General features: G+C 35.0%; 1 protein-coding gene across 1 annotated transcript in view; it reads left to right on the top strand.

Annotated features, from left to right (window-relative positions):
- Positions 1–20686, top strand: part of DNAI4 (dynein axonemal intermediate chain 4) — a 124586-nt gene that overhangs the window by 72138 nt on the left and 31762 nt on the right. The window contains exon 8 of the mRNA XM_060023527.1: positions 6925–7119. Within this exon, the coding sequence (XP_059879510.1) occupies positions 6925–7119 (195 nt within the window). The remainder of the gene's footprint in view (positions 1–6924; positions 7120–20686) is intronic.

Here is a 20686-nt window from a genome sequence, read left to right as displayed (position 1 = left end):
TGGATCTTAGAGCTGAGTTGGAGATCTCTGGGAGAGCTTTCGCTGTTTGATATTATGTGGAGCTGGGAGGTCTCCTGTGGACCAGTGTCCTGAACTTGGCTCTCCCACCTCAGAGGTACAGGCCTGACACCTGAACAGAGCACCAAGACCCTGTCAGCCACATGGCTCAGAAGAAAAGGGAGAAAAAAAGAAAGAAAAAAAAATAAAATAAAGTTATTAAAATAATTTTTTTAATTATTAAAAATAAAAAAATTTAGAAAGTAATACAAAAAAGAAGAAAAAAGGAAAGAGGAGAGCAACCAAAGCAAAAAACAAATCCACCAATGATAACAAGCACTAAAAACTATACTAAACAAACAAACAAACGAACAAAAAAAAGAGACAGACAGAACCCTAGGGCAAATGGTAAAAGGAAAGCTATACAGACAAAATTACACAAAGAAGCATACACATACACACTCACAAAAAGAGAAAAAGGAAAAAAAAATCTATATATCTATGTATAAGAAAACAAAAAAGAAGAGAGCAACCAAATCAATAAACAAATCTACCAATGATAATAAGCTCTAAATACTAAACTAAGATAAACATAAAATCAGAAACAAATTGATGCAGAAAGCAAACCCCAAGTCTACAGTTACTCCCAAAGTCCACTGCCTCAATTTTGGGATGATTCGTTGTCTCTTCAGGTATTCCAGAGATGCAGGGTCCATCAAGTTGATTCTGGAGATTTAATCCACTGCTCCTGAAGCTGCTGGGAGAGATTTCCCTTTCTCTTCTTTGTTCGCACAGCTCCTGCGGTTCAGCTTTGGAATTGTCCCTGCCTCTGCGTGTAGTTCTCCTGATGGCATCTTTTCTTCTCTCAGACAGGCTGGGGTTAAAGTAGCAGCTGATTAGGAGGCTCTGGCTCACTCAGGCTGAGGGGAGAGACAGGTATGGAATGCGGGGTGAGCCTGCGGTGGCAGAGGCTGGCATGACGTTGCAACAGCCTGAGGTGTACTGTGTGTTCTCCCAGGAATGTTGTCCCTGGATCATGGGCCCCTGGCAGTGGCGGAGTGCACAGGCTCCCGGCAGGGGAGGTGTGGATAGTGACCTGTGCTTGCACACAGGCTTCTTGGTGGCTGCAGAAGCAGCCTTAGCATTTTATCCCCATCTCTGGTGTCCGTGCTGATAGCCACAGCTCGCGCCTGTCTCTGGGGCTCGTTTAGGCGGTGCTCTGAATCACCTCTCCTCATACACCCTGAAACAGTGGTCTCTTGCCTCTTAGGCAGTTCCAGAATTTCCCCCAGACTCCCTCCCGGCTAGCCATGGTGCACTAGCCCCCTTCAGGCTGTGTTCATGCCGCCAACCCCATTCCTCTCCCTGGGATCTGACCTCCGAAGCCCGAACCTCAGCTCCCAGCCCCGCCCGCCCAGGCGGGTGAGCAGACAAGCCTTTCCGGCTGGTGAGTGCTGGTCGGCACTGATCCTCTGTGCGGGAATCTCTCCGCTTTGCCCTCCGCACCCCTGTTGCTGCGCTCTCCTCCGCGGCTCTGAAGCTTCCCCACGCCACCCCGTCTCCACCAGTGAAGGGGCTTCGTAGTGTGTGGAAACTTTTCCTCCTTCACAGCTCCCTCCCAGATGTGCAGGTCCCATCCCTATCCTTTTGTCTCTGTTTATTCTTTTTTCTTTTGCCCTCCCCGGGTATGTGGGGAGTTTCTTGCCTTTGGGAGGTCTGAGGTCTTCTGCCAGCACTCAGTAGGTGTTCTGCAGGAGTTGTCCCACATGTAGATGTATTTCTGATGTATTTGTGGGGAGGAAGGGAATCTCCACGTCTTACTCCTCTGCCATCTTGAAGGTCTCTCTAATACTATGTTAAATAATAGTGGTAAGAGTGGACATCTTTGTCTTTTTCCTGATCTTAAAGGCAATGCTTTCAGCTTTTCACTTTGAGTATGATATTAGCTGTGGGTTTGTCATATATGGCTTGTATTATGTTGAAGTATGTTCCCTCTATTACCACTTTGTTGACAGTTTTTATCATAAACTGATGTTAACTTTTATCAAAACTTTTTTCTGCATTTATTGTAATGATCATATGATTTTTATCCATTGTTTTGTTAATGTGGTGTATCATGTTGATTGAGTTGCAGATATTGAGCCATCTTTGCATGCCTGGGATAAATCCCACTTGATTATGGTGTATGATCCTTTTAATGTATTGTTGAATTTTGTTTGTTAATATTTTGTTGAGGATTTTTGCATCTATGTTTATCTGGGATGTTGACCTGTTGTTTTCTTTTTGTTTTTACTGTCTTTGATTTTGGTATGTATGTTGGCCTTATAGAATGTATTTGGATGTGTTCCCTCTTCAATCTTTTGGAATAATTTGAGAAGAATAGGTAATAATCCTTCTTTAAATATTTGGTAGAATTCACCAGTGAAGCTGTCTGGTCTTGGACTTTTGTTTGTTGGGAGGTTTTTAATTAGTGAATCTCCTTACTAGTCATCTGTTAGTTCAGGTTTTCTATTTTATTATGATAAGTCTTTGTAGGTTGTGTATTTATAGGACTTTATCCATTTCTTCTAAACAACAAATTGGCTGTCCAATTTGTTTGCATGTAATTGTTCATAATAATCTCTTATAATACTTTATATTTCTGTAGTGTTGGTTGTAACTTTTCCTCTTTCATTTCTGATTTTATTTATTTGAGCCCTCTTTCCTTCTTGAAAAGTCTGGCTAAAGGTTTATCAATTTTGTTTATTTTTTCAAAGAGCCAGCTCTTAGTTTCATTGATTTTTTTCTATTGTTTTTTAGTGCCTATTTCGTTTATTTCTGCTCTGATCTTTATTATTTCCTTCCTTTTAGTAACTGTGTGGGGGTGTTGGTTCTTCTTTCTCTAGTTCCTGTAGGTGTAATTTTAAATTGTTTGAGATTTTTCTTGTTTCCTGAGATAGACTTGTATCACTATAAACTTTCCTCAGGGAACTGCTTTTGTTGCATCCCATAGATTTTGCAATGTTGTATTTCTACTTTCATTTATCTCAAGGTATTTTTTGATTTTCTCTCTGATTTCTTCAGTAACTCATTTGTTGTTTTCTAGCATGTTGTTTAGACTCCACATGTTTGTGTTTCCAGGTTTTTCTTGTAGTTGACTTCTTGTCTCATACCTTTGTGGCCAGAAAAGATGCTTAATATGATTTCAGTCTTCTTAAATTTACTGAAACCTGTACATGGACTAACATGTGATCTACCCTGGAGAATATTCAATGTGAACTTGAAAAGAATGTGTATCCTGCTGTTTTTTTGATGAATGTTTTGTATACCTATTAAACAATCTGGTCTGATGTGTTGTATAAGCCAACTGTTTCCTTTTGATTTTCTGTCTGGATCATCTGTCCATTGATGTAAGTGGGGTGTTAAAATCCCTTTCTATTATTATACAATTATGTATTATTGTTATATTATTCTACGATTATAATAATTCTTGTTAAATTATTATAAAATCTTTCCCTTTATGTGTATTTGTATTTGCTTTATGTAGTTAAATGTTCTTATGTTGAGTGTATATATATATTTACAAGTGTTTTCCTTTTTGTTGGGATGATCCCTTTATCATTATATTATGCCCTTCTCTGTATCTTGTAATAGTCTTTGTTTTAAAGTCTATTTTGTCTGATATAAGTATAGTTAGTCCAGCTTTCTTTTTATTTCCATTTGAATGGAATACCTTTTTCCATTCCCCCACTTTCAGTCTTCCTGTTGGTAACTCATTTTTTTTTTCACAATTCCATTCTAATATATATATGGTATTTCTGAGCTTATCTCTTTGTGGAGCTTTTCTTAGTGGATGCTCTACATATTGCAGTCCACTTGTGTTGACATTTTACCAGTTTAAGAGTAGAAATCTTCCCCCCCTTTATATCTTTTCACTCTCCCCTGTTTATATGTTTGCCCTAAATATTTCCTTTAAGTATTTAAATGGAGTATTTGAACATTAGAACTGTATCAGCTAGTTATAATTTTTATATCAACCATCAAACATAATTAAGAAAACTGAAGAGAAGGAAATTGTATTTACCTATATTTTTACTCTCCACATTCTGTTTTTCTCTCTGATATTCCAAAATTCTTTTTAAAAATAATTTCCTTCTTGTTTAGCCATTCTCCTTTAGCCATTCTTAAGGAAGATCTGCTGGCAAAAAATTCTCTTAGTATTTCTTCATCTGAGAATATCTTAATTTCACCTTTATTCCTATAAAATATTTTTAGTGGATATAGAATTCTTGGTTGAAAGTTATTTTCTCTCATCACTTAGAATATGTGTGCCACCTCCTTCTGGCCTCCATGGTTTCTGATGACAAATCTGCTGTTATTCAAATTATTTCTCTCTATATATAAGACATCATTTCTTCTTTAATGCTTTCTGTATTTTTGTTTACTTTGTTTTCAGTTTTGAGAAATTTGAGTGTGATGTCTTGGTGTGGATTTCTTTAGGTTTATCTTCTTTGGAATTCACTGAGTTTCTTGATTCTGTATATTATTCTTTGCTAAATTTTGGAAATTTTCAGCTATTATTTCTTCAAGTACATTTTTCAGTCTCATCCTCTTTCTGCCCTCCCCAATGACATGAATGTTAGATAACTTGTTATAGTCCCACAGGCCTTTGAGCCTCTGTTCTTTTTTGTTTTTTTTTTCAGATTATTTTCTTTCTGTTTTTCAGATTAGGTAATTTCTATTGTTCTCTCTTCAAATTCAGTAATTCTTTCCTCTGTCCCCTTCATTTTGCTGTTGAGCCCATCCATTGAATTTTAAAATTTTGATTATTTCATTTTTCAGTTCTGAAATTTCCGTTTGGTTCTTGAATTGATTTACTAAGATTTTTAATTTCTTTGGTAATACTTTCTATTATTCCATTTGTTTCAAATGTGTTCATAAATGCTTGAAACATTTTTTTGATGGTTGCCTTAAACTGTCAGGTAATTCACATATCTCTGTCATCTCAGTGTTGGCATCTATTGATTTTATTTGTTTTTTCTTTGTTTCATTTAGGTTGAGATTTTCTTGGGTCTTTGTATGATGAGTGACTTTCAGTTGAAATTTAGTAATTTTGGGCATTATGTCATGAGAACTGGATCTTCTCTAAACCTTCCTTTTTAGCAGGCTTTGTTTGACACCATTTTGACAGGGGAATTTACTGCTCCATTACTGCCAGGTGGGAGTAGAAGTGGGGTTTTGTAGAAATCCATGTTCTCCACTTGACCTTCAATTACAGTGAGGGAGGGGATCATCTCCTCATTATTGTTTTGCAGGGGCAGGTGGGGAGCTCTGATTTCCATTGTTACCTATATGACTGGGGGGGATAGGAGCACCTCATTACCACTCCCTGACACCATGGATTGGGACTTGGCTTTACTACTTTGGGGCAGTTCTGTAAGTTCTGACTCTACCAGTCCAACTCTGACTATTCTATTGAGGAGAAGGGACATCTTGTTACTGCCAGATAGGTGTGGAATTCCATGTTCCCCAACTGGTCTCCGCTGACACTGCAGAAAGGGCAGCACAGTTATTATTTTTGTTAGGATTGAAAGTCCTGGCTCCTTACTGATCCTTTTCTGACACCACACCCACTGGAAGGCTAGGAGATTGGGATGCCTTGTTAGAGCCTGGCAAGGATGGAAGTCTAGGCTCCCCACTTGGCTAGTGGAATTTGTGGAATGGGTGGGGCTACAATTTTTTCTCTGTGTTTTTGTCTGGAGTGGAATGGTTATATTTTAAAAGTTTTTTTTTTTTTTCTCTTGCAAGGTTTTTCTTTTCCTGGTCTTTTGGCTAGAGAGAGGAGGTTTGTCTGGAGTATGTGCAGCAATAAGGAATCCAGGGAACTCACCACTGTGTCATTCCTTGTGTCCTGAGCTCTCTTGTTGCTTTGCCTCCTTCTGTCAAAGGTTTTCAAAGGCTTCCTGTGTTTGTTTTATATATGATGTCCAAGGGTTTTAGTTGTATTTAGAAAAGGAATAAGAAAAAGTGTCTACTTCATCTTCATGGATGCAGGATTCCCCTTCATTCTGTTTTTTTACTAAGTAATGTGGTAGGCAGAATAATCATTCTCCAAATATATACACATCCCAATCTCTGGAACCTGTGAATAAATTACCTTACATGACAAAAGAGACTTTCCAGATGTGATTATGTTAAGGATCTTCAGAGAAGGAGGTTATCCTGGGTTACTGGAGTGGACGGAAACTAATCACACGGGTACTTAAAATTGGAGCACTTTTTCCAGTTCTGGTCAGAGAGAAATGTAATGACGGAAGACTATCAGAGAGATGCAATATTGCTGTGTTTTGAAGATAGAAAAAGGGCTGCTGGTGGCCTCTAGAAGTGGGAAAAGGCAAGGAAATGAATTCTCCTCTAGAGCCTTCAGAAAGGAACATAACCCTATTAACTTTTTTGTTTTAGCCCAGTGAGACCTGAGTCAGACCTCTAACCTACAGAACTTTAAGATAATACATTTGTATGGGTTTAGTCCGCTAAGTTTTTGGTAATTTGTTATAGCATCAATAAAAATAAAATCAATAAAAATTAATTTATTGTTCCTATAAAGCAATAATCAAATCAAACCTTTATCTGAAGACTGCTAATAATTTTATTTCAGTTTGAATAAAAATATATAGAGATACAAATTACCTTATGAGTTATCATTGCTTATTTTCTGGAAAACACACATTTTTTGAGTGGTTAAGAATTCCAAAATGAGATAATTTATGTATATCTTGTACGTGCTTGGTTTGTAAAAGATGTTCAATAAATGTCTATTGAAGTTGTTAAATACTGGAGGAAAACAAATAGTGGTGGCAAAATGTCATTTCTTAAATCTTTAGAATGTACAAACCAGCTAATATTATTTGAATTATTTTAGCATTGCATCATATTTGTATTTTACAGTTAGTGAAGGTAGTTCTCTAATGGATATTGAAAATGTAATTCTGGCTAAAGTCCATGATGAAGAAGAAGACAACTCAGAGGCAGTATTGAAATCTGATAAGTTCCAACAGGACTTATTTTTTATGGAACGAGTTATAATGGAAAATATGTTTCAGCCAAAACTTGCAGCTTATCGTCAGCTTCCTGTTTTAAAAGGTATTTAATACATTATATACTAAAAATCTTTTGTAAAAAAACATGGTGTTGTTTTGAAATAACGATTTTGTACTTTAAAAAAGGTATTTAAAAATAATCACTTTTAATTAAGCTCAAATAATTTAAAAAATCAAATGATGTTATTATTTCTAAATGCAATATGTAGACTGAGTTATCACTGATCAGAAGACATTTTTATATAGTTTACAGCACTTAACATATGAGTAGCAAGAGAGTCCAGACCAGAAACCTGAAAGAAAAAGGTGTAGACCTTTACCTTTGGCCCTTTCCTCTCCGTTGTCCCCTCATTGAATTATTCTCTTATAATCAGACCCCCCTTTCCATTGCCATTTATACTTTCCAGGTTCTAGCTTTTATTACCTCTCCCTAATTTTATTACATACTCTTATTGCTACAAATCCCATCTCATAGATTCACAAAATATTTTGTAGGATTTGAGAGATTATCTAATTCAACTTTTCAATTTCAATTCCTAACTTTTAAATATGGCTTAGGGCCAACTCCTTTAAGAAATCTTTCTTGATCCTTCAAGTCAAAAGTGATCTTCTACATCAAAAAATTAGGTTACAAAATTGCATGTGTGACAAATGGATGTAAACCTTTTTGCTTACTTACATCTAAGAATATTGAAAAACTATGTTTCTTATCTCACATTAGGTTGATGTTTTAAAATTTTTATCATATATATAAAGTTTTCGTCCCATAATTAGAGTTATAAGATTAAAATTTTACTGAGTACTGTAAATTTTGATGTTTTAAAAACAAAACTGGTGGTAGATCACTTCTTTAAATATATCTAAGAAATAGAAATATAGTAGGAAATTTTTTAATGAGGTAAGATTTACATATAATGAAATATATATATTTTAACTGCATAATTTGATATATTTAAGAATGTATAAGCCTATATAACTAATACTGTAATCAAGACAGAAAATATATTTACCAACCCCAAAAGTTCCCTTCTGCTGTTTTCCAGTTAAAATGTACACCCTTATAGACAGGCAAAGCTGATTTCTATCACTATAGAGAAATTGTTTTGGTATATCATATAAGTGGGTTCATATAGTAAGTATTCTTTTGTGTCTGGCTTCTTTTACTTAACATAATGTTTTTGAGATTCATCTACATTGATATGTATATAAGTAGTTCTTTTTTTTTCTGAGTACTACTCCTTTTTATGAATATACCATAATAATTTGTATATTCATTCACCTGCTGATGGACACCCGTACATCTTTGAGCTGTTATGAATAAAGCTGCTATGACCATTTTTGTGTTTCTTTTTGTGGATATATGTTTTAATTTCTCTTAGATAAATACCTAGAAATGGAATTATTGGGTCTTTGGATAGATGTATGTATAACTGCAAAATACCTTTCCAGATTATTTGTACCATTTTACAATCCCACAAGAAATATACAGGAGTTGCTCCACCTTCCTTTTTTTTTTTTTTTTTTTTTGGCTGTGGTAGGTCTTCATTGCTCAATGGGGGCTAATCTTCATTGCAGTGCGCGGTCTTCTCATTGCGGTGGCTTCTCTTGTTGCAGAGCATAGGCTCTAGGCACGTGGGCTTCAGTAGTTGTAGTACACGGGCTCAGTAGTTGTGGCTCACGGGCTATAGAGTGCAGGCTCAGTAGTTGTGGTGAATGGGCTTAGTTGCTCGGCGGCATGTGGGACCTTCCCGGACCAGGGCTTGAACCCGTGTCCCCTACATTGGCAGGTGGATTCTTAACCACTGCCACCAGGGAAGCCCCGCATTCTTGATAATGCCTGCCGTTGGCAATCTTTTTAATAACTTTTTTTGTCATTTGTATATCTTCTTCTGTGTAATATTTGGTCAAGTTCTTTGCGCATTTTAAAATTGAGTTGTCTTTTTAAAAAAAAAATCAAGTAGTAGGAGCTTTTTTTTAAAATATATTCTGGATACAAGCTCTTTGAAAGATACAACTATTTTCTTTAAGCCTATAACTTATATATTTGTCTGTTCTTGAGCAGACATTTTTAATTTTGATGAAGTCTTATCTATCAGTTTTTCCTTTTGTAGTAAATACTTTCCATGTCTTCTCTAAGAAATCTTTGCCTGCCCCAAGGTTGCAAATGTCTTTGTCTTGTTTCTGAACTTAGGATAAAGGAATTCAGTATTTCATTGTTAAATGAGATGTTAAGTATAGTTTTTTATAGATGCCTTTTACTGGTTTGAGGAAATTTCCTTCTCATTCCAGTTTGCTAGACATTTTAAACATAAATGGGTGTTGAATTTTGTTCAAAACATTTTCTAAATTATTAAAACAATTATGTAATTTTTTCCTTTAATCTGTCAATTTGGCCAGTTACAGTGCTTGATTTTAAAATGTTAAAACAAACTGAATTCCTCTGGTTAAACTTCACTTGGTTATGATATATTATCCTTTTTATATACTGTTGAATTCAATTTTCTAATACTCTATTGAGAATTTTCGTGACTAGTCTCATGCAACATATTTTTCTGTAATTTTCTGTTCCTTTGAAGTTCTTTAGTGTCATGATGGACTTATAGTATGAGTTTTGAAAGTCTTCCCTCATTCTCTGTTTTCAAAAAATTTTTGTGTATTATTTCTTCTTTAAATGTTTCATAAAATTTACCAGTGAAACCATCTGGGATGGAGTTTTCTTTACAGAAAGTTTTAAAATTGCAAATTTAATTTATTTGACAAATATAGGGTTATTCTCTTCCTACCTGTATCAGTTTTGGTAATTTGTGAGGAATTTACCCATTTTTTCTATGTTGTTGAAATTATATGCATAAAGTTGTTTATAATATCCTCTCTTTAAATTCTTTTGATATCTGTAGGATTTACAGTGGTATCTCCTATTTCATTCTTGATATTGGTCATTTTTGACTTTTCTCTCTTTTTTATTAGTCTGGTTGGGGCTATTTCAATTATAGTAATCCTTTCAAAAATATCTTCTTGTTTCAATGATTTTCTCAATGTTTTGGTCTTTTTTTAAAAAAACTTCAGTTATTTTCATTTTTACTTTTATGTTTTTCTTCGTTGAATTTAATCTACTCTTCTTTTTGTAGCTTCTTAAGATGGAAGTTTGGATCATTGATTTTACATCTTTTTTTGTGTCTAAGGTAGGCATTTAATACTATAAATTTTCCTGCCTCTTACAAATATTGATATCTTGTGTTTTTATTATTATTCAGTTCCAAATAATTTTTAATTTTCCTTGTGGGTTTTTCTTTGATGTTTAGGTTAGTTAAAAGTATACTGTTTAGTTTCCAAGTTTTTAGTAATTTTTTATTCATCTTTTCTTACTGAATTCTAATTTAACATCGGCATGGTGGTCAGAGAACATATTCTATATGATTTCTACCCTTTGAAATTTATTAAGAATTGTTTTATGGCCCAGCATATGATGAATGTTCCACATTCAAGAAGATGGGATATTCTATTATTTAGTGCAGTATTCTTTAGATGTTAATTATGTCAAATTGATTGATAGTGTTTTACAAATCTTTCATTTTTATTGAGTTTTTGCTGACTTGTTCTATCAACTAATGAGAGTATTGTTAGAATCTTTAATTATGATTATGGATTTGTCTCTATTTTCTCTAGGCTTATTAATTTTACTGTATATATTTGAGAGCTTTATTATCAGATACATTTATACTTAAATTGTTCTATCTAGTCTAGACCCCTACCTGCACACACTTTAGAAAAAGCTAATTTAAAAAGCAAGATAATCTGAACAAAAGTTCACTGCTTGATAAAACAAACTTCAACACTGTATTGTTTGGAAGAAAACACAATCCAGTCATTCATGCTGTAAATTTTATGATGTACAGCCTCCAATAAAAATAATTACTAGTCACGTAAAGAAGCAGGAAAATGTGAGCCATAACTGAGAAAAATCAGTTAATAGAAACAGATGAAAAGATGACTGAGATGGTGCAAAAGCAGACAAGGACTTTTTTTTTTAATAGATCTTTATTGGAGTATAATTGCTTTACAATATTGTGTTAGTTTCTGTTATACAACAGAGTGAATCAGACATATGCATACATCTGTCCCCACATCCCATCCCTCTTGAGCCTCCCTATGCCACCCCTCTAGGTCATCACAAAGCACTGAGCTGTTCTCCCTGTGCTATGCTGCTGCTTCCCACTAGCTAACTGTTTTACATTCGGTAGTGTATATATGTTGATGCTACTCTCACATCACCCCAGCTTCCCCCTCCTACCCCGTGTCCTCAAGTTCATTCTCTATGTCTACGTCTTTATTCCTGCCCTGCAGCTAGGTTCATCAGTACCATTTTTTGTTTTAGATGCCATATATATGCATTAGCGTATGGTATTTGTTTTTCTCTTTCTGGCTTACTTCACTCTGTCTGACAGATTCTAGGTCCATCCACCTCACTACAAATAACTCAATTTCCTTTCTTTTTATGGCTGAATAACATTCTATTGTATATATGTGTTACATCTTCTTTATCCATTTATCTGTCGATGGACATTTAGGTTGGTTCCATGTCCTGGCTATTGTAAATAGTGTTGCAATAAACATTGTGGTACATGTCTTTTTGAATTATGGTTTTCTCAGGGTATATGCCCAGTAGTGGGATTGCTGGGTCATATGATAGTTCTAGTTTTAGTTTTTAAAGGAACCTCCATACTGTTTTCCATAGTGGTTTTATCAATTTACATTGCCACCAACAGTGCAGGAGGGTTCCCTTTTCACCACACCCTTTCCAGCATTTATTGTTTCTAGATTTTTTGATAATGGCCATTCTGACTGGCATGAAGTGATACATCATTGTAGTGCTTTTTCTGGTTTTTTTTTTAAATTTTTATTTATTTATTTTTGGCTACGTTGGGTCTTTGTTGTTGTGCACGGGCTCTCTCTGGTCATGGCAAGTGGGGGCTACTCTTCATTGCAGTGCATGGGCTTCTCATTGCGGTGGCCTCTCTTGTTGCGGAGCACGGGCTCTAGGCACGCGGTCCTTGGCAGTTGTGGCATGCAGGCCCAGCAGTTGTGGCTCGTGGGTTCTGCAGTGCAGGCTCAGTAGCTGTGGTACATGGACTTAGTTACTCTGTGGCATGTGGGGTCTTCCCAGAACAGGGCTTGAACCCGTATCCCCTGCATTGGCAGGCAGACTCCCAACCACTGCAGCAGCAGGGAAGTCCCCTCATTGTACTTTTGATTTGCATTTCTCTAATAACTAGTGATGTTGAGCATCTTCTCATGTGCCTTTTGGCCATGTGTATGTCTTCCTTGGTGAAATGTATATTTAGGTCTGCTGTCCATTTTTTAACTGGGTTGTTTGTTTTTTTGATATTGAGCTCCATGAGCTGTTTGTATATTTTGGAGATTAATCCTTTGTCTGTTGTTTAATTTGCAAATATTTTCTCCCATTTTGAGGGTTGTCTTTTTGTCTAGTTTATGGTTTCCTTTGCTGTGCAAAGACTTTTAAGTTTAATTAAGTCCCATTTGTTTTTATTTCCATTACTCTAGAAGGTAGGTCAAAAAAGATCTTGCTGTGATTTATGTCAGAGTGTTTTTCCTATGTTTTCCTCTAAGAGTTTTATAGTGTCCGGTCTTACATTTAGGTCTTTAATCCATTTGGAGTTTATTTTTGTGTATGGTATTAGGTAGTGTTCTAATTTCATTCCTTTACATGTAGCTGTCCAGTTTTCCAAGCACCACTTATTGAAGAGGCTGTCTTTTCTCCATTGTATGTTCTTGCCTCCATTGTCGTAAATTAGGTGACCATATGTGCGTTGGTTTATCTCTGGGCATTCTATTCTGTACCATTGATATATATTTCTGTTTTTGTGCCAGTACCATACTGTCTTGATTACTGTAGCTTTGTGGTATAGTTTGAAGTCAGGGTGCCTGATCCCTCCAGCTCTGCTTTTCTTTCTCAAGATTGCTTTGGCTATTCGGGGTCTTTTGTGTTTTCATATGAATTGTAAAATTTTTTGTTCTAATTCTGTGAAGAATGCCATTGGAAGTTAAATAGGGATTGCATTGAATCTGTAGATTGCTTTGGGTAGTAGAGTCATTTTCACAATGTTGATTCTTCCAATCCAAGAACATGGTATGTTCCTCCATCTGTTTATGTCATCTTTGATTTCTTTCATCAGTGTTTTATAGTTTTCTGGGTATAAGTCTTTTGCCTCCTTATGCAGGTTTATTCCTAGGTATTTTATTCTTTTTGTTGCAGTGGTAAATGGGAGTGTTTCCTTAATTTCTCTTTCTGATTTTTGTTGTTGGTGTATAGGAATGCCAGAGATTTCTGTGCATTAATTTTGTATCCTGCTACTTAACCAAATTCATTGATTAGTTCTAGTAGTTTTCTGGTGGCATCTTTAGGATTTTTTATGTATGGTATCATGTCATCAGCACACAGAGAAAGTTTTATATCTTCTTTTCCAATTTATATTCCTTTTATTTCTTGTTCTTCTCTGATTGCTGTGACTAGGACTTCCAAAACTATGTTGAATAAGAGTGGCGGGAATGGGCATCCTTGTCTTGTTCCTTATCTTAGTGGAAATGCTTTCAGTTTTTCACCATTGAGTATGATGCTTGCTGTGGGCTTGTCATATATGGCCTTTATTATGGTGAGCTAGGTCCCCTCTATGCCCATTTTCTGGAGAGCTTTTATCCTAAATGGGTGTTGAATTTTGTCAAAAGCTTTTTCTGCATCTATTGAGATGATCATATGGTTTTTATTCCTTAATTTATTAATGTAGTGTATCACATTGATTGATTTGCGTATACTGAAGAATCCTTGCATCTCTGGGATAAATCCCACTTGATCATGGTGTATGATCCTTTTAATGTGCTGTTGGATTCTGTTTGCTAGTATTTTGTTGAGGATTTTTGCATCTACGTTCATCAGTGATATTGGTCTATAACTTTCTTTATTTTGTGATATATTTTTCTGGTTTTGGTGTCAGGGTGATGGTGGCTTTGTAGAATGAATTTGGGAGTGTTTCTCCCTCTGCTTTTTTTTGGAAGAGTTTGAGAAGGATTGCTGTTAGCTCTTCTCTTGATGTTTGATAGAATTCTTCTGTAAAACCATCTGGTCCTGGACTTTTTTTTTGTCAAAGATTTGTAATTACGGTTTCAATTTCATTACGTGTGATCAATCTGTTTATATTTTCTAATTCTTCCTGGTTCAGTCTTGGAAAATTGTACCTTTCCAAGAATTTGTTCATTTCTGCATGGTTGTCCATTTTATTGGCATATAGTTGTCTGTCGTAGTCTCTTATAATCCTTTGTATGCCTGCAGTGTCACTTGTGATTTCTACTTTTTCATTTCTAATTTTATTGATTTGTGTCCTCTCCCTTTTTTTCTTGAGTAGTCTGGCTAAGGGTTTATTAATTTTGTTTATCTTCTCAAAGAACCAGCTTTTAGTTTTATTGATCTTTGCTATTGTTTTCTTCATTTCTATTTCATTTATTTCTGCTCTGATCTTTATGATCTCTTTCCTTCTACTAACTTTAGGATTTGTTTGTTGTTTCTCTAGTTGCTTTAGGTGTAAGGTTAGATTGTTTATTTGTGGTTTTTCTTGTTTCTTGAGGTAGGATTGTATTGCTATAAACTTTCCCCTTAGAACCGTTTTTGCTGCATCCCATAGCTTTTGGGTCATTTCGTATCGTTATCATGTGTTTCTATGTATTTTTTAATTTCATTTTTGAGGTTCAGCAATCTCTTGGTTATTTAGTAACGTATTCTTTAGCCTCCATGTATTTGTGTTTTTTACAGTTTTTTCCTGTAATTTATTTCCAATCTCATAGTGTTGTGGTCAGAAAAGATGCTTGATATGATTTCAATTTTCTTAAATTTACCAAGGCCTGATTTGTGACCCAAGGTGTGATCTATCCTGGAGAATGTTCCATGAACCCTTGAGAAGAAAGTGTATTCTGCTGTTTTTGGATGGAATGTCCTATAAATATCAATTAAGTCCATCTTGTTTAATGTATCATTTAAAGCTGTGTTTCCTTATTTATTTTCATTTTGGATGATCTGTCCATTGGTGTAAGTGGGGTGTTAAAGTCCCTTACTATTATTGTGTTACTGTTGATTTCTCCTTTCATGGTTGTTAGCATTTGCCTTGTGTATTGAAGTGCTCCTATGTTGGGTGCATAAACTTTTATAATTGTTATATCTTCTTCTTGGATTGATCCTTTGATCATTATGTAGTGTCCCTCCTTATCTCTTGTAACATTCATTATTTTAAAGTCTATTTTATCTGATACGAATATTGGTACTCCAGCTTTCTTTTGATTTCCATTTGCATGGAATATCTTTTTCCATCCCTTCACTTTCAGTGTGTATGTGTCCATAGGTCTCAAGTGGGTCTCTTGTAGACAGCATATAGATGGGTCTTGTTTTTATATGCATTCAGCCAGTCTGTGTCTTTTGTTTGGGCATTTAATCCATTTACATTCAAGGTTATTATTGATATGTGTGTTCCTATTACAGTTTTCTTAATTGTTTTGGGTTTGTTTTTGTGCGTCTTTTTCTTTTCTTGTGTTTCCCGCCTAGAGAAGAGTCTTTAGCATTTGTTGTAAAACTGTTTTGGTGGTGCTGAATTCTCTTAGCTTTCAATTGTCTGAAAATCTTTTAATTTCTCTGTCGTATCTGAATGAGATCCTTGCTGGATAGAGTAATCTTGGTTGTAGGTTTTTCTCTTTTATCACTTTAAGTATATCCTGCCACTCCCTTCTGACCTTCAGAGTTTCTGCCGAAAAATCAGCTGATAATCTTATTGGGATTCCTTTGTATGTTATTTTTTGTTTTTCCCTTGCTGCTTTTAATATTTTTTTTGTGTGTTTAATTTTTGTTAGTTTGATTAATATGTGTCTTGGTGTGTTTCTCCTAGGGTTTATCCTGTATGGGACTCTCTGTACTCCTGGACTTGGGTGACTGTTTCCTTTCCCATGTTAGGGAAGTTTTCCACTATAATGTCTTCAAATATTTTCTCAGTCCCTTTCTTTTTCTCTTCTTCTTCTGGGACCCACATAGTTCGAATGTTGGTGTGTTTAGTGTTGTCCCAGTGGTCTCTGAGATTGTCTTCAATTCTTTTCATTCTCTTTTCGTTATTCTGCTCCTCCGCAGTTATTTCCACCATTTTGTCTTCCAGCTCACTTATTCGTTCTTCTGCCTCAGTTATCCTGTTATTGATTCCCTCTAGTGTATTTTTCATTTCAGTTACTGTGTTGTTCATCTCTGTTTGTTTGTTCTTTAGTTCTTCTAGATCTTTGTTAAACATTTCTTGTATTTTCTCAATCTGTGCCTCCATTTTTTTCCCGAGATTCTGGATCATTTTTACTATCATTACTCTGAATTCTTTTTCAGGTAGAGTGCCTATTTCCTCTTCAAGTTTTTGGTCTTGTAGGTTTTTACCTTGCTGCTTCATCTGTGACATAATTTTCTGCCATCTCATTTTTTTTTTTTTTTAATGAGTAGGATTGTGTTCCTGTCTTACTGGTTGTTTGGCCTGAGGCTTCCAACTCTGAAGTTTGTAGGCTGTTGGGTAGAATTGGGTCTTGGTGCTGAGATGAGGACCTCTGTGAGACCTCACTCCAATGAATATTCCCTGGCGTCTGAGGTTCTCTGTTAGTCCAGTGGTTCAGACTTGGAGCTCACGCTGCAGAGCCAGCCGAACCCCCAGCAAGTGAACGAAGATCCGGTTCACTTGGGGGTTCTTCCCATCTCCTTGGGTGTCAGGGTTCCCCACCAGTGGCCAGCAGGTGCCCTAATTTTAGGGAGACACTAACTCAAGACAAGGAATTTTAAAAAGCTATTGTACCCACAATAGCCAACACAATATTGAAGGAGAAGAACAAAGTTGGAGGACTGGAATTACCTGACTTCAAGAATTACCATAAAGGTACAGTAGTTAAGACAGTGTGGTATTGGTGAAAGAATAGGCACACGGATCAATGAAACAGAACAGAAAGCCCAGAATAGATACACATAAGTATAGCCAACTGATCTTTGACCAAAGAGGAAAGGCAATACAATGGAAAGAAAAGATAGTCTTTCCAACAAATGGTACTGGAACAACTGAATATTTATGGGAAAAATAAAGAATGTAGATACAGACCTTACACTTTTCAGAAAAATTAACTCAAAATGGATCACAAACCTCAATGTAAGATGCAGAACTATAAAACTCATAGAAGACAACACAGGAGAAAATCTAGAGGATATTGGGTATGATGATGACTTTTTAGATTTAACATCAAAGGCATGATCTATTGAAAGAAATAATTGATAAGCCAGACTTCATTACAATTAAAAAGTTATACCATATTGATACTGTATGACCCAGAAATTTCATTCCTGGATATATAGCCAAAAAAACCAAAAACACTAATTCTAAAAGGTACATGTACCCCAATGTTCATAGCAGCATTATTTACAATTGCCAAGATATGGAACCAACCTAAGTGTCCATCAACAGATAAACGGCTAAAGAAAATATGGTGTATATATACAATGGAATACTACTCAGCCAAAAATAAAAATGAAAGTTTGCCCTTTGCAGCAAAATGGATGGATTTGGAGGGCATTATGCTAAGTGAAATAAGTCAGACAGAGAAAGACATGTACTGTGTATCACTTATATGTGGAATCTAAAAATACAAAAAACTAGTGAATATAACAAAAGAAGAAGCAAACTTACAGATATAGAGAACAAACTAGTGGCTACCAGTGAGGAGAGGGAACGTAGGAGGGGCTGTGTAGGGGATTAAGAGATACAAACTATTAGGTATAGAATAAGCTACAAGAATATATTGTACAACACATGGAATATAGCCAATTTTTATAATTACTGTAAATGGAGTATAATCTTTAAAAATTATGAATCACTATATTGTACATATTTAACTTATACAATATTGTACAGCAACTATACTTCAATAAAAAATAATTTTAAAAAACACAAAAAAACTTATGCCCTATGAAAGACATTGTCAATAGAATGAGAAGTCAAGTCACAGACTGGAGAAAATATTTGCAAAAGACATATCTGGTAAAGGACTCATCCAATATATAAAAATATCTCTTAAAACTCAACAATAAGGAAACAAACAACATAATTTTTAAAAATGGGCAAAAGACCTAACAGATACCTCACCAAAGAGATATACAGAGGGCAAGTAAGCATGTAAGAAGATACTCAACATTATATATTAAGGAACTTCCAATTAAAACATCAATGAGATACCACCACAAAACTATTGAATAGCTAAAATCCAAAACATTGATACTACCAAATGCTAGCAAAGATGTGGAGCAACAAGTATTCTCATTCAGTGTTGGTGGGAATGCACAATAGTTCATCCACTTTGGAAGATAGTTTGGCAGTTTCTTACAAAACTAAACATGCTGTAACCATATGGTCCATAACTGCACTCCTTGGTATTTACCCAAAGGAGTTGAATAATTATATCCACACAGAAATCTGCATGCAGATGTTTATAGCAGGTTTATTCATAATAGCCCAAACTTGAAGGCAAACAAGATGTTCTTCAGTAGGTGAATGGATGAATAAATTGCAGTATATCCAGACAATAGAATATTATTCAGCACTAAAAAGAAATTAGTTATCGAGCCATGAACAGACATGGAGAAAACCTAAATGCGTGTTACTAAGTGAAAGAAGCCAATTTGAAAAGGCTACATGCTCTGATTACAACTGTATGACACTCTGGAAAGGGAAAAAGTATGGAGACAGTAAAAAAATCAGGCGTTTCCAGGGATTAGAGGGTTGGGAGAAATGAATAAGCAGAGCACATAAGATTTTTAGAGTGATGAAACTATTCTGCATGATACATAATGGTGGGTACATGTCATTGTACACTCATCCAAACCCACAGAATGTACAACACCAAGAGTGAATCCTAATGTAAACTATGGACTTTGGGGGATAATGATTTGTCAGTATGGGTTCACTGATTGTAACAAATGTACTAGTGGTGCAGGATGTTGATCTGGAAGAGGCTGTGCATATATCTGTGTGTGAGGATTTGGGAACTCTGCACTTTGAGTTCAATTTTGCTGTGACCCTAAAACTACTCTACAAAAATAAAGTTTATTAAAGAAAAAGCTATAAAAATATGCTTAAGGACTTAAAATAAATAAGAATACAATGAGGAAAGTAATGAAAGCTACATATAGGACCAAATAGAACTTCTAGAGCTGAAATACATAATACATGAAATGAAAAATTTACTGTTTGGGTTTAACAGAATACTAAAAACTGAAGAAGATCAGTGAACTCAAAGACAAGCAAGAGGAACATTCCAAACTGGAGTACAAAGATAAACAAGTCCAAAAAAAAAAAAAAAAAAAGAGCCTTAGTGACCTGTGTCACAAGATCATGTGATTTAATATGCATGTAATTGGAATTGTAGTACTAGAATAAAGAGGAGTGAAAGCAGAAAAATATTTGAAGAAAGAGTAGCTAGAAATTTTCCATACTTGAAAAAATTCTTTAAACCAACAATTATAGGAAGCTCAATGAAACCCAAGCAAGATAAACACAATGAAAACCACATTGAGGCACATTATAAGTAATATATCAAAAAAAGAATGTTAAAAAGTGCCAGAAAAAACACGTTACATTTAGGGAAGAAAGCTAATAATGCCCTTATTTCTTAACAGAAGCCAGAAGACAGTGCAATAACATTTTTACTGTGCTAAAAAATTCTATATATAGAGAAAATATCCTTCAAAAATCAAGGTGAGATAAAAACATGTTCAGACAAACAAAAACTGAGAGAATTCATTGCTAGCAGACCAGCACTGTAAAAAATATTAAAGGAAATTCTTCAGACTGATGGAAAATAATAATAGAAACCAGAATCTAAACAAAGAAATGGAGAATGCTAGAATTTGAAAATGTGAGTAAAAGTAAGAGACATTTCTCACCATTTTAAATTTCTTTAAAGATAATTAATTGACAATATAATTCTATATTTTATATGGCAAAGCAAAGGACCTAGAATAACTAAGTCAACTTTGAAACAGAAGAATAAAGTTGAAGGACTTACCCCACCAGATTACAAGTGACTATAAAGCTACAGTAATCAAGGCGGTGTGGTATTAGTCTAAGGATAGACATATAGATGATTGAAACAGAGTAGTGAGTCCAGAAATAAACACAGATCTATATGGTCAATTGATTTTTAACAAACATGCCAAGGTGATTCAATAGAGGAAGGCTGATCTTTTAAAATTGGTGCTGAAACAATTGGATACCCATATGGGCAGAAAAATGAAGATCAACTGTCACCTCATATCATATGTATAAATTAACTCAGAATGGGCCATAGATTTAAATGTAAAAATTAAAACTATAAAGTTCTAGAAGAAGATATAAGAAAAATTATTTGTGATCTTAGCATAAGAAAAGATACTTAATACACAAAAATCCCAAGGCATAAAGGAAAAAAATATAACTTTTGCAATAGTTAAAACACCTGCTCTTTGAATAACACTGTTAGGAAAAAAATGCAAGGCAACAGACTAGAAAAAT

Source organism: Delphinus delphis, chromosome 1, assembly GCF_949987515.2.
Source record: "Delphinus delphis chromosome 1, mDelDel1.2, whole genome shotgun sequence".
Taxonomy (NCBI): Eukaryota; Metazoa; Chordata; class Mammalia; order Artiodactyla; family Delphinidae; genus Delphinus; species Delphinus delphis.
The sequence above is the reverse complement of the archived record's forward strand: the minus strand, read 5'-3'. Positions and strand labels throughout refer to the sequence as shown.